Raw genomic sequence first — 14,183 nt, 5'->3', positions numbered from 1 at the left:
GCAACATTTCAAAACAAATAAACCATTAATCTAAAACGTATTACCTGCCAAAAGTTGAATAAAGTGCCTTGCGATGCTTTGCGTTTCCAACCATAGTATACCACTTTATTTTGTATGTCAAACCAGACCAAAAATGTCCAGGAAGCATTGGCAATTATTTTTAAATTTGAAAATAAACAACATTTCTTTCAATTTCTGAGACAGAAAAACGCGTACAGGATGGTTAGTTTCATCGTTCCCTAAAAAAACGAATATCGGATCGTCATTTTAGGACCCAATTTGTAAAATCTGCAATTCAAAATTTAGACTCAAAAAAGTCGCTGCTGATTGATTATCAAGTGTTTATTTGATTTCTGGGAGGAGATTTTCAATAAGTTTCGGTGTATAGAATATCCAAGTCTCAATTTCAACATAAAGCGCTCTGGATACGATTTTGCTTTACACCCAACTTTCAATTTTGGACCTCAACTTCTCTCTATCCAACTCGAAAATCGCCACAAATCATCTCAGTGAAATAAAACTGCCGTGTGTAGAAGTGTGAATAAAGTATTCAGAAAACTCACAGCAAACCACCATTAAATCCACCCAGAAAATATATTCAGCTCGCCAAGTACCCATTGGAGCGAGTTTTTTTTTTCACCCTGACTTGTCACGTCAACAGTTGATGATAGAGAATAGACAGCGCAGTCCATACGAATAGTGAGGCACTTGTACCAATAGGCACCAGCTGACTCTACCTTCCACCCATTACCGCACCATCGATCTTTAGGCCTCTTGTCTGACATCGGTGTTGACTGCCAAGGATTTATTTGGGAATTTGGCGCCGGATCGCCACTAGATAGCACGCTAGACTCAGTCAAATGGTGGGTATCCTCCGGTAAGGACGTTACTTTAAGTAGCTGATTCGGTCGGTGGGAAACTCGTCATTGTCGTCTGCGGTGCTGATGACAACGTAATTTATGAAGAGGAAAAAAGCACTATTAGTCTCATCCTTCGGTTCCGTTGTTTGTTATTCCTAGCGGTGTGATTCGTAATGGGAAGGAAAACAGTGCGTGGAAAACGAAACATCTCCGAGCTGCTTGGGTGCAAAGATTTACCGGCAATGACGAAACCGAAAGTGGAAGATTTCACTCTTTGCGAGTGCAACTTTGTCATCAAGCCACTATCTAGGAGTCGAAAGAAAGAGTGAGTTGTACTGGACTTGCTTGCAGTCTTTGTCAGTGTGTTTCTGATCTGTTCTCGGAATGAACAAACTAGATAAGAATACCCGCTCATGTTGGTAAAGGTCAACATTATAATTGGAAACAATATTGAAATCTTTATGACGTAGCAATGAAATTATTTACCGAAATCGTATTTCTTGAACCTTCATTGCTGATGAGGATAGATTTGAGACCAATTAACTGATTACGTTGAGATCATTTTGTTGCTTTTTAAATAGATTGCACAATACATAACGCCTTGCTGCTAGCGCTATATAAAATATTTAAAGATAAGCCCCAAAATAATATCTGTGATAAAGGATGAAAGTGATGAAATTCTTATGCAATAGTCTAGTAGACTAGTGTCGATTTCAAATTTGTACGAACCACTGATGATAATTTTTGGATTGGCTCCAGTTATGGATAATATCGTTGACAATTTCAGTTCACCGTTGACGTTTTTATCAAGGCATGGCATCTGTATTAGGTCTCAATTGCAGTCAATTGATTAAAGCTAACTATTATGTGTTTGATGAAAAGTGCGTCGAATCTTGTTGATATAAATTTACAGTTCACTATCAAAATGAATTGGGCGGAAATAGTGACTGGAGCGTCAGTATTTTTGATTTGTATCTATGACATAACCAACATAGAAACAAAACTACGCATCATCCTATCAATCAATCCGCACATGCTGTTACAATTTAAATTAATCCCGTTTTGTAAGACTTCTCTTCAAATACCGGTGGAACCTATGCACCAACGGTTCGCTAATTGATACTATCCATCACTTCTATGAATGCTACTCGTGTGTGACGTCAAATAGTCATCGCAACGCGAGCAATATATCACATTGCGGGGATTTCCATCAAGTCCAATATGGAATCCCTATTGCTCGCGTGCGGCAATTATTCAGATAAAACTCTGATTTTAATTCCATAAATACAAAGCCTATCAATGGTTGGGTACATAGTTCAATACAGTTACGACAGCAATAGCTCCCGGTTCGTGTGAATGTTTAGGTTAGCCTTGTGCTATTATCCAACATAGGATGAAATTATCCTCCTGAATATCAGTTTTTGCTTTGAGGGCGTTTGTAGCAATAAGACCCATATAAAGCGAATATTCTTTATATCCCGCAAAACAGTCATACATCTTGGGGTGTGCCATTAAAGAAAGCAACAACAAGCTAAAGTTCGTCTTCCGGAGCTGTGGTAAAGGTTTAACATCATACCTTTACCAGCGTACAGAGTGTCAACCGTTTCTTTTTCGTCGCGTGAAAGCATGTACAGGATGTACCATGTCTGATGACTAAGCATGGTATAATATTTTACTTTTTTGCAGAGCGTCAAATGATTGCGTTTAGTCTTCCAGCGTTAATAATGCTTCCGGTGCGGTGGCTTCCGGAGATCCTGTACCAGAGACATGACGTACCAACGACGCTTCTTAGAGGAAAAAAATGTGACGACTAGCGGTTAGGCCATTAATCGTTGAATCATACTCTTGTGTTATTAACAACGTTAACAACGGCAACGTTTTCGCACTCACATGAAAGTTGGATTGAGCTCCAACCGGCCTACAGTATTTAAAATGTGCCAATCAATCCATTTTTTTTAACTTTTCCACGTGCCGAATAACCTTGCTCAAACAACATTGCAACCATGCTGTTGCCCCACATCATGTAGCCTTTCATGATCCGTGGCGTGCAGTTGCATCCGATTTGAATGACAGTTGTAGTTATCCATTTTCACTGCACGCTATTTCAACGGTGTTGCTCATTTCGGCGGGGTTTTTCTCCCATTTTCCCTCAACATTAACCTCTCTGTAGCTAGTCCTCCTTTGATGGTGCTGCCGCTAATGTTGCTGGTAACCATTATTATAGATACGAGGCAGGTACCAAGCCGGGATGTGATGCTCATTTCATTTCAACGGAAAGGCAAACGAGGGCGCGAAATGTTTTGTTTGGGGACTCTTAAACGATGTTCCACGTTTTTTATCATTCTGCTGGTAAAATAGATTCGATGAGTATATTTTTCCCTAAAGAATAAATTCAAAGAATTTAAAGGAAATTCTTATTTTTGTGCTTTTACAAATTTTGAGATTACATTCCATGTGTTAATCCTTTTGGTTCCTCATCTTTGTTAATTATCGCTTTTTTAGGAATATCAAAATTTCAAGCATCGGAATAGCCGCCTGGTCAGAGTGAAAGCAACGAACCCTAATCTTTTTTACTCTCACCAAAACCTTCATGCAGAGTTTTAATCCTGGGTAGCTGCCTCAACCATCGTCGAAGGCCATTACAGCTATCGACGCTATCATTGCTATTCAATTTTCATTCACTTTGATTAACCTTTGCATCACCAACCTAGTTCGCGCACCTAAATTTTGATTATGTTTTTGCTCTACCTCATTTAATTTCTGACCGATTTGTTTGAAATTTTCAGACATCAGACCGAAAATTATCATGGAGTTGATCGATTGGATCGTATCATGAAAAAAAAAATATTTGCGATGAACTGGACCAATTTGGAAGCATGATGGCCAGTTTTCAGTACTCTGGAATCGGTCCCGGGGCTCTAGCTGGGGACATATATCCGAACACCTTCAAATGTATCATGAGCCATATCAATCTTCGGCATTTTTTGTGAAAATAAAATGAAACTAATCTCAGAGTTCTACCAATCATAGGAAACATTTCGGAACACCTGGAAAGGATTCTGAAGACCCTGTGGAAGTCGTCTTTAATACAGTTTTTGAAAAAAAAAACATGGCGTGCGACATCCTATCAAACTTCATGATTCTTCGCGAAAAAAATGTAAGAGACTATTTTTAAGATATTGAGACTACCTCTGGCCATTTCCGGGAAAATCCGAAACACAAAAGAATAAGTTTAGAAAATTAGTTTGAGCTTTTTTGTGGAATGTCTTCACTTGTCATAAGACGAATTTGTTCCATCCACTTGAATTGGTGGAATTAAATGGGATGGTACAAACTTGTCTTATGACAAGAAAAGAATAAGTTTTGAAGTTCGTTTTATAAGTCTTATGTCCAACATCACCAATGCTATTTGTTGTAAGGACATTTCGACATTTCACAATCAGATCGTGAGAAATACAAGCATATGATTGCCTCTGATCTTTTTTTGAACCTTGTTGGTCAGTTTTGGGCACGTGAACTGCTTAGGGGGAGGGGAGTATAACGAATGTCCACGGCTTGTACAAATTTTTGAAATTTTATATGAGCAATTTTCCACGCTGGGGGAGGGTGTTATCTGAAATTGATCAAAACCTGTTCACGTGGTATATGGACAATACCTTTCGAACCTTGGTCAGTTTTGGGCATCCAGAATCGTTTCAGGAACACCAGCTGGAGACATATATCTGGATACCTTCAAGCCGAATCAATATTCATTTTTTTTACGAAATACATAAGAAGGATCGTTTGTCAGAATGTCATTCTTCCGAAATGCCACTCGGCCAAATAACACCTTAGGCCGAGAGTCATGTAGCCGAAACGGTTATGTACCATCCTGACTTGAGTCTTGCTCTGCATACGGTTCCACCCAACAGTATAATCGAATCTAATTATTATTCTGCTTTCAGTACGGTTATGAGGCTTAAAACTAGTTGTCCGAATATTTCGTTGGGCCAATAAGATGTTTGGGCGATGAAGCCATTTAGCCAAACAAGTCATTTGGCTGAAAGAATGGTTTGATGGAACAGATCTGTCAGCCGAAAATGTCGTTTTGCTGGAAAAGTCATTCGGCCAAAGATGGCATTTAGCGATACAGGCCATACCGGGGAAAAATTTCGTGGCGGCTGGGATGCTAGAAATATGGCGTGCCGAACGGATGGGAATGTGTTCGCCTTTGGACAATTTCAACACTCGCTCGGTGATCCATCGACAATCCGACGAGTTTCGCCATCCGTCGACTAACCGTGCGGTAAGACGCGCGGCTACAAAGCAAGACCATACTGAGGGTGGCTGGGTGCGATTCCCGGTGCCGGTCTAGGCAATTTTCGGATTGGAAATTGTCTCGACTTCCCTGGGCTTAAGAGTATCATCGTGTTAGCCTCATGATATACAAATGCAAAAATGGTAACCTGGCTTAGAAACCTCGCTGTTAATAACTGTGGAAGTGCTTAATGAACACTAAGCTGCGAGGCGGCTCTGTCCCAGTGATCCCAGTCCCAGGATCTAATGCCAATAAGAAGAAGAAGTCGACTAACCGTGCGCGTGTTATTCGTCGGCCATAAAAACCAGGTACAACATTTTCCGTCAGCTATTCCTACCGGCCACGCCATCTGGACAATCCATTGGCAATCAGGCAAGTAGCGCCATCCTTTCGTGATCGTCCACCGGTCAATCCGGAGAGCTTCAATAACCGTTGGCCCGTCCAATCAAGCTACGTGCGTCGTGATCTAACGGCAATTCGTCGAGTTCCGCAATCAGTCGAGTATCCGTCAACAAATCGTGTGAGTAGTGCTACCCGTCGGCCATTACGACAACCACGCCACGTTGACAAACCAAACCAAGCCAGTTGACAAACAAACCAAGCCAAACTACAACCAACTCTATCCAACGGAACTACCCGAGTTTTGATATCGGTTAGCACGCACCGCCGCGTCATTCGTCTACCAGTTTCAACCTCAGCCAACCCTGTCATCCGTCGAACGAACCATCTAGCCATGCCACCAGTCGGCTAACTCATCAAGCCGAGACCCCTTTCTTATTGGAGATTAATTCACGCAACACGCTGATTAGTGTTGGCTTTAAGGGCAGTCTGCCTTTGTCAACCACCATACTTACTGTGAGTAAATAATTTGAATTCTAACCTCCAAGCTTCCGATTTATAGCAAGTTCAAAGACCTCCACATTACCACAATCGACACTGGGATTTGAGGACTAAAAGAGGCCTTGGGTGCCCACCACATTGGGTACCGTTGGCTATGGACAAGTAGTTTGGTTTAGGACGGTTCCTCTTCCAGAACCTGCCGATGGTTTATAAAGGGCAATAGGCTGTACTAGAAGCGGTATCAATGTTTGCAGTGAGTAAAATGTGAGAAATGAGATAAATGAGTTATTTGTGGTACCCACTTATGGGTATGTCATGTCCCTCTCAGTTGTGGTACCCTGGAACTGGTTTGGTAAAACAAACTATTCTGCCGTTTGGCAACGCATGACCTCTAGCCGAACAAGTCATACGGCCGGAAATGTCCTTTCGCCGACCAGGTCATTTGGTCAAAAATGGTACTTTGTCGTATACTAGAGTGAGGCAAGATACGCACTTAGTTTTCAATAGATCATCGTAAAATTTGGCCATTTCATCACCCCTCCCTCACCACACTTTTTGTATGAATGAACTAATTCTAATCCAACTGAAAGGAGAACTTGTGATAATTTTTGATTTTTGTCCCTTTTTTCTTTGTTGTGGATTGTTACGCTATGGAAGTAGTCGTATTTGGGCGGGAGGTACGGGTTTGACATCAGAACTCTGGATTCACTTTGGTAAGCGATGCGATCTAAGGTATGGGAAATAACACCAATTTGCAGTCTCGCGACAAAAGAAAGGTTAAGCCATGCGCACACCCGGTGGCATATGATAATTGAGGAGAATCGCGTTTTGGACGACCGAACGAGCGCGCAACACTTTGTACTTGCTTGCCCGAAAGCTACTGCAAACTAGGAAGATCGCGCTTGTTTCGACCGAAGCAAAGCCCAATACATGCGCATGAGCCAACGAACACCAAATGGGTATTATAATTTTCGTGACGACTGAAACACGCACTGTACTTATTTGTTCGATGGCTACTCCATAAAACCAAATATGTCATTTGATCGAAAATGTTATGTCGAACTGGTTCTACAGTCGACAAGGTAATTTAGCCAAACAGGTCACGAGGTAATACGTTCGAAAATATCATTCGACCGAACGGATCTACCGCCGAAAATGCCATTTGATCATATATGTCAGTTGACCGAACAATTCATATGGTAGCAAAATTTTTGACCTAGAACAAACATTCGACAAAAATTATAAAGAGCAGAGTTAACTGAACATACCAAACTGTGACAATTGAGGGTGTTAGAAGCAGAGGGGTGTAAGTGTTATTTTGATCAAAATTGAGTTGACATCATCAAAACATACTTTGGTTCTAGAGCTTTACGGCAATATGCTGATATAGTTTGTTCGATATTTACAATAAATGTAAAAATTCACAGACAATTAGTTTCCCCGAATAGTTGAGAATATCCCTTACATAGTGATATTATTCCGAACAAATGAGAAGTGAGAGGTGAAAAATGAGAAGTGAGCAGCTAGGGAAGTCAGATGTGTGCTGTGAGACATGTGAAGGAAGAAGTGTGTAGTAAGAAGTGAGGTGACAGAGGGTTCGCTTAATTCTAGCATTTTTCATTTATCACAACTCACTGCTCATATCTTACTCCCAATTTCTCTTTTATGAATTCTCACAGTGTGGCATAAGAAGTTAGAACGCATCTGTTATTTCTCACTGCTAATTTCTCATCATCATCATTCAGCTAAATGACTTCCCCAGTAAAATGTCTTACTTTGTCGATCGTAATATTCGACCAATTAGTTAGAAGCCTAATATCCGTTTCGGCTAAAAGGAATTCGACCTAATGCGTTATTCGCACGGGACGGATACTTGTATTTCACCACCAGAGATCGACCCGTAGCTAATATTGAAAATTCCGCAACGACAGTCATAAGAGTAATCACGGGAGAAAAACGGGTGCGTTTCTCGATAACAGTTTTATAAGCAACAAGAAGGAGACTGCTTCTATAATTGCTCCTGACGGCAGCGCGAAAACAAAATGGAGGCTGGGTGATACTTTTTTATTGCGCCCGGGAAGGCATATAGGAAGTTAATTTTAAAATGCTTATTAAAACGTTGCGTTGTAACACGTCTTAGCCGAGAATATTTTGATTGTACGGGTAAGAAATTTGATTTAATTTTGGATTAGCAACCCGAAAGTTGAATCATTTCTATTAAAAAAAAAACCCTGATTAATCCACCTAGCGGTGTTGATGCCTTTCTCGTGCAAAAATAAAATGAGTGAGTGTTTTTTAGCGTGTTTTGCGCGAGTTTAGTTTTGGGTCTCCGAGCCTTCTCTCAAAAGTTTGGTTTTGGAGTGATCATATAGCCTTTACGTATCTTTACGTATACTTAGTATACGAGAAAGGCAAAACCATGTGTTGATAAGTAGCCAAACATGTAGTTTTCAAAAATTCTAACCCTACGTATTTAAAAGTTTTCAACGTAACGCTGTTAAACACATTTCAAAAGCATTTTAAAAAATACTTCCTATCTTCACCATGTCGAAATACAGTGATTTCACGCACACGTCCATCTCCACCAGATGGCAGCAGCGCGGCTCGATCAACGCGAATTCGAAAACATCATACCCGTGGTTATTCGGCCATGTAGCATTCGGCCGAATGACTTTTCGTCGAATGATCATTTCTCCTTATGTATTGCCTAAAAAACGTTGGTGTCCCGGAACCAGTTCTAAAACTAACCTACAAGGTTCAAAAAAGATCAAAAGCAAACATTGTATTTCTTACGATCTGATTTTGAAAAGTCAAAATGTGCGTACAACTAAAAGCATTGGTGATTTTGGACATAAGACTTATAAAATGAACTTCAAAGCTTCTTCTTTTGTGTTCCGGGTTTTCCCATGGGTCTACCTCTGCTGCGATGTCCCGCTGGGTTCCAGTCTAATGCTTGTTTACAGATTTCGTTTCCGCCCCTACGTAGAGTGTGGCCGACCCAGCCCCACTTTCGATCCCGAATTTCTGTTACTATCGGCCTATGGTTACAACGACGATGAAGCTCGTTGTTTGAGATCCAGATGTGGGGCCACCAGGTCCGAATTATATACCGCAGGCATCTGTTGATGAACACCTGCAGCCGTTGAGTGTTCTCCACTGATACACATCATGTTTCGCTAGTGCATAACAGTACAGATTTCACATTAGAGTTTAAAATTCGTATTTTGGTGCGTTTACTTATCTGCCTGTTTTCCAGATATTTCTTAAACTCGCAAAGGCATTTATTAATTGGATACAAGAAAGTTGCTTTCCCATGCGCGCGCGTCATTTTGTTCGAAATTATGTGGGGATCGAATAAGACCGGAAGCATTGGAGAGCGGTCCCAGAATCGGCATCGGTGGTGGTCATCGGCGTGATTGCTGAAGAGAATTTAGTTTGACCGATGTATCAGGATCAGGATCATCAGCACTCAAGTAAAAAGTTTTTTTTTTCTTTTTTGTGTGTGTGTCTTTCAAAGTCCCCGTAATGCTGGGTAGACACCTTTGCGTGGTGTAATACGGTGTAAGATCTACCACGGTCATATTGCCAGCTACAGGCAAATCCTGACCTAACGAATACCTTCCCCAAAATCCAACTCCGTGGTACTTATGAGGGTGTCGCTGAGTCGGGGGCCTCTCGGTAAGTAAGTACTACATCAACACTTCCTTCCCCTCCCAAGTTACGGTGAAGATGGGCGTGGCCAAGAGTAGTAATCCTCATGCTTTTGTGATTTTAATCCTAGATTTGAAATTAAGGACCACACCCACCTTGATTTCTGATAGCAATCTGAATAAGGATTTCAAAAGAAAAACATGAGTATCACTAGTGTCCAATCTACGAAGTACACCGTAACTATGCTATGCTATGCTTTATTAGGGAGACTTTCAAAGTAAAAAGTTCTCAAAATTGTGGTAAATCATCGAGTGACCATTATTGGCCGCGAGGAAAATATTCGGACAAATGGTTGACTGTTTTTAGTAGTTGTAAATTTGAATCAAGGTCCCAAGAAGCGTGAATCGGTTCTTACCAAGACCACTATTTGAAATGGAAAAGAGTTGATTTGAGACGAAATTTCTTTAAAGTGACAGAATATTAAATAGAAATTATTCCCCATTACTAAAACTCACGCAGTCCTCACTCATAATGGTGCTGTTGCTGTCCTATAACAGACGACACAATATGTCTGAGATTATTCATGAGGTACCGCTCATGCAGACTCTCGCTAATTCGACGACTCGTTAGTCCAGATCTCCCCAATTCAGATTTTTTCGTATTAGAAAGTTAAAACACCCCTTTAAAGTTTAAACACAGTATCCACACAGTCAGTTTTCAAATTTGTGCCGTGAGTTGGTTCATTTGTATGGGTTAGACAGTCGGATTAACGAGAGAAAGCTCAGTAGTTCGACCATACATTTGAATTTTTAGAACTCATAATTTCTCACACTTTGAGCAATACCTGTTTTAAAAGGCATTATACAGAAAATTATAAAAGAACTGGGAAACAGTTCTGCTCTGCTTGTGGTTCGCGGGAAAATTGTGTTGAAAACTGCTATTCCTCCCACACGAACCGTTCAGCGTTTTCGCGGTTTTTTGTGGGTGTTGCACTAACCAGAGTAGGGCGCTAACGAAATGAAAAGCCGGATAAGTCGACCGAGAAATGGCCAAGGTCAGCACAAGGTGTGCAATGCCAGTGCAATTGGAACAATAAACAATCACACAGACCGTGTTATCATGGTGACGGCGATAAAACTAATACTGTGTTCAGTTTGTTCCAGATGTTTAACGAATTGGGAATTAACGTCAGCACTTCAGCAGACGTGCAGGGATCTCATTTGATTTTGCGCTAAATTTATTGTCTAAATATTTGTTCTGATAAGGGTTTTTTCAAACCTGCAATCAAAGCTGACTTTATCTTTGACATAATTCTTGTCTGTTTCAATCCCTTAAGTTATATTATTATCTCCACTCCATGAAAGAAATTTTCAGCCCTAGGCTGGCTCATCTCTAAATTCCATAAGGTTGCAGTTGAAGAGGACGTAATGGCGCCAAATGTCCAAGATGCAATTATCTCTAACGATCGACAAACCGTTGAAAGATATTATTTCATGCAATTATATTGTTGCAGTTTTTAATTATATTTTACACACATTCAAGGAGCCTTCTGGCCTTCCTTAGTCGTGCGGTAAGATGCGCAGCTACAAAGAAAGACCATGCTGAAGGTGGCTGGGTTTGATCTGCGGTCCGGTCTAAGCAACTTTCGAGTTGGAAATTTTCTCGACCTCTCTGGGCAGAAAAGAATCATCGATATATGAATGCAAAAATGGTAATTTGGCTTAGAAACCTCGCTGTTTAAAACTGAGGAAGTGCTTAATGAACACTACGTTACGAGGCGACAATGTCCCAGTATGGAATGTAATGTCAGTAAGAAGAAGAAGAAGAAGTATAAGATACATTCAAACCAACATTCCGAAATAGTCAAAAAAGATAGTCAAAGTCCAGAAAATATCCAATGAGTTGGAAAACATGTCTTTGAAGCTCATTCAGGTTTCGAAATATCCCTTGATTTGACCCATAGTCACTTTCACTCTTAACTGTTTTCCTCTTCTCCAGGTATAGTAGGTAAATAACATTACGCGAATAAAAGCTAGTCATTTTCAACAACGTGCAGATGCAAAGATGCTACATTTTACAATGATCTTTTATTCAGGACAACAAAATTGCTGTGATTCTCTAACGCATTTAAATATGTTTTAAAAAAAGGGCTGGGGCAAAATGACCGAATATGATGGGGCAAAATTATTTAATTGCACGAGGAAAAGGGGTGGACGCATGGTTGATTGTTTTGCGGATTGAACAAAAATTTCACGGATGAAATAAAAGAATCGCTAATCGTTAAATTTAAGTGAAAATAAATAGATTTTGCTCAACATTTTCATTGCAGCCGGGTAATGAACATCTAATATTGAATTATAATTGTAACATTTGTTAAGACATGTTCTACAAAACATTATATGAGTGATTTTATAAGTTAGACCATTTTGCGTTATGCACTTTTCTCCCCTTCTTAATCACAGTAAAAATTATTGTCTCACTTTTTGGACCCCTGGCCCCTCTAAAATCGTTACGAAATTTAAGGACTTTACATTTTACAGTATTCCACCCAAGTAGTTTGTTACCCTTCAGCAAAATGTCAAGACAATGCCTAAAATCCTTCACCATAAACAAGCTACACCGCTCTGTCGGGACACATCGCTTTAGCATTATCCTGTTGAAAAGGGAATCAACTTGTGGATTCACCTTGGATGAGCTAATAATATTTCCCGACCACGGGCAAGTCCTCGCCGTAAGCCAACGACATTCCCAGGCTGTGAACCACACACATCCATCATTTATTGTTATTTGATTCACCTCGCTGTACAAAAATATTGCAATATTGCTGCCGGAGGGTTTTGTTCTATTCACCAAGTGGGTGGAAATGCAGAAAAGCATCCTTCTAACCACGCAGTTATGGCATTTTGTTTTGTATTGGTGAAACGTTTGCGTTCTTTTTATCGAGTACTAACCTATAAGCTAAACCGGCGATTTAATTGTTTCCGATTATCAAGTCCGCCTTCGTTTAGATGGTCGTTTAGTTTTTGTAGAGGCTTCGATTCGAACAGTCGTATCCAAGCTGATAGTTCAAGAGCAAATACTCTTTACCGGGTTGTTATCACGTTGCATGCATTTTCACACCGACTTGGAATTATTTTAAACGGTAAGTCGAGCATTCCACCCGGTAGAACTGGATTATACTTCTCGTGCAAAGCTCACTATTTCTGTTTTAGTCCTAGAAAGTCCCAGCTTCGTTTGTAACAAAATTGTACACAATGTACATATCAATTTGAGCATCATTCTCAATATTCAAATAAACCGCGAGTGACGAAAGAATCGTAAAATTATTCATCTTCAACAAACTTTCTCACATAGTGTGATATCTCGATCTTCCCATAAACACATCACATGCTGTGAAATAAAAACTTCCTATTTCTGTCAGAACATAAATTACGAGATTATGACTGTCTTTTTACGTCCTTCTATGTCCTTTGCATGCATATGTTTTATCCAGTTGCATGATACCGTTCCGTATCGTATTGCTCTTTTTCAATCGAACAACGCTCGCTAGTTCACCGTTATTGATATATGATACACAAACGCTTCACATCATGGGTGTGCAGTGCATATAACTTTTTTTTCATATCCCCTAATAATACAATTCATAGCCGATAAACGCATAAACGATCAAATATAGTATGCCTTTTCTTCAGGTGAACGAATTGGTTTCAGTGCATCATCATATCATTATTTTAACATCTTCAATGGATTGCCTCGGAATATTATTTGTATTTCTACGGATATTTTCATGGTTAAAAATCATCATATCCCGTATGTGTTACATATTCTTGAATTGTCAGATCTTGCTTGTTGAAAATATTCTAACGCTCTTCGAGTGTTGAGTTACGTTCCGTAGTTCATCATCGTACAGCTAATAAATTGTATCGCAATTTAAGGACAATCTCGTACGATGTGTAAACTAATAGTAGTGTAAACTAATTCATCTAGAGTTGTTATACTTATTCCTGAATTATTCAAGCGACGAACTTTCGTGGCTCGATGCACAATTTTTGTTACAACTTGTTGAACTCAAATCGGTTTTAAATTTCTAACTTTTTTCTTATCTTTGGTATACACACAATCAATTCGTTGAACTGATTCGAATGGTAGACATAACTTTGTTATACCTAAGGCTCAAGTCACTTAATATCTGGACGCACTTTATTTTCATACAACGCTTCTACTGGCTCGTAGGGGAACGGTTTGCCACTTCATCCCATAGCTCCTTTTTTCATCCCATCAAAAACGAAGCAATGGAATGGAATTTGGTTTGTTTATTATTTTTGTGATTTTTTTCAGCAGTGAGCACGCATGTTGACAAAATTGGTGCCGTATTTTTTTGTTTAGCGATAAGATGGATATATGTACAGTGAGATGGAGATCGGAACAGTTCCCCTATATTGTTACAAAATGTTCGCGAAGGAAGATCTCCTTTTACCGTAATAAAAAGTTTGTTACGATAGATTAGCATTTGAAAAAGTTGTGACAATGCAACG

At 39.9% G+C, this 14,183-nt stretch overlaps 1 protein-coding gene across 3 annotated transcripts in view; it reads left to right on the top strand.

Moving 5' to 3' along the window:
• Nucleotides 1–880: 880 nt before the first annotated feature.
• Nucleotides 881–14,183, top strand: part of LOC134204172 (calponin homology domain-containing protein DDB_G0272472) — a 60,811-nt gene continuing 47,508 nt past the window's right edge. Inside the window, exon 1 of one of the 3 annotated variants that reach the window (XM_062678998.1) lies at nucleotides 881–1,185. In XM_062678998.1, coding sequence (XP_062534982.1) covers nucleotides 1,034–1,185 — 152 coding nt within the window. In that variant the 5' untranslated portion in view covers nucleotides 881–1,033. Of the gene's footprint in view, nucleotides 1,186–12,662; nucleotides 12,791–14,183 lie in introns of those variants that run through there. The other 2 variants (XM_062678999.1, XM_062679000.1) reach the window with 2 other exon arrangements.

The sequence above is a fragment of the Armigeres subalbatus genome, unplaced genomic scaffold (assembly GCF_024139115.2).
Source record: "Armigeres subalbatus isolate Guangzhou_Male unplaced genomic scaffold, GZ_Asu_2 Contig435, whole genome shotgun sequence".
Classification (NCBI taxonomy): domain Eukaryota; kingdom Metazoa; phylum Arthropoda; class Insecta; order Diptera; family Culicidae; genus Armigeres; species Armigeres subalbatus.
Note: the sequence above shows the minus strand (reverse complement) of the source record. Positions and strands in the feature narration are given on the sequence as shown.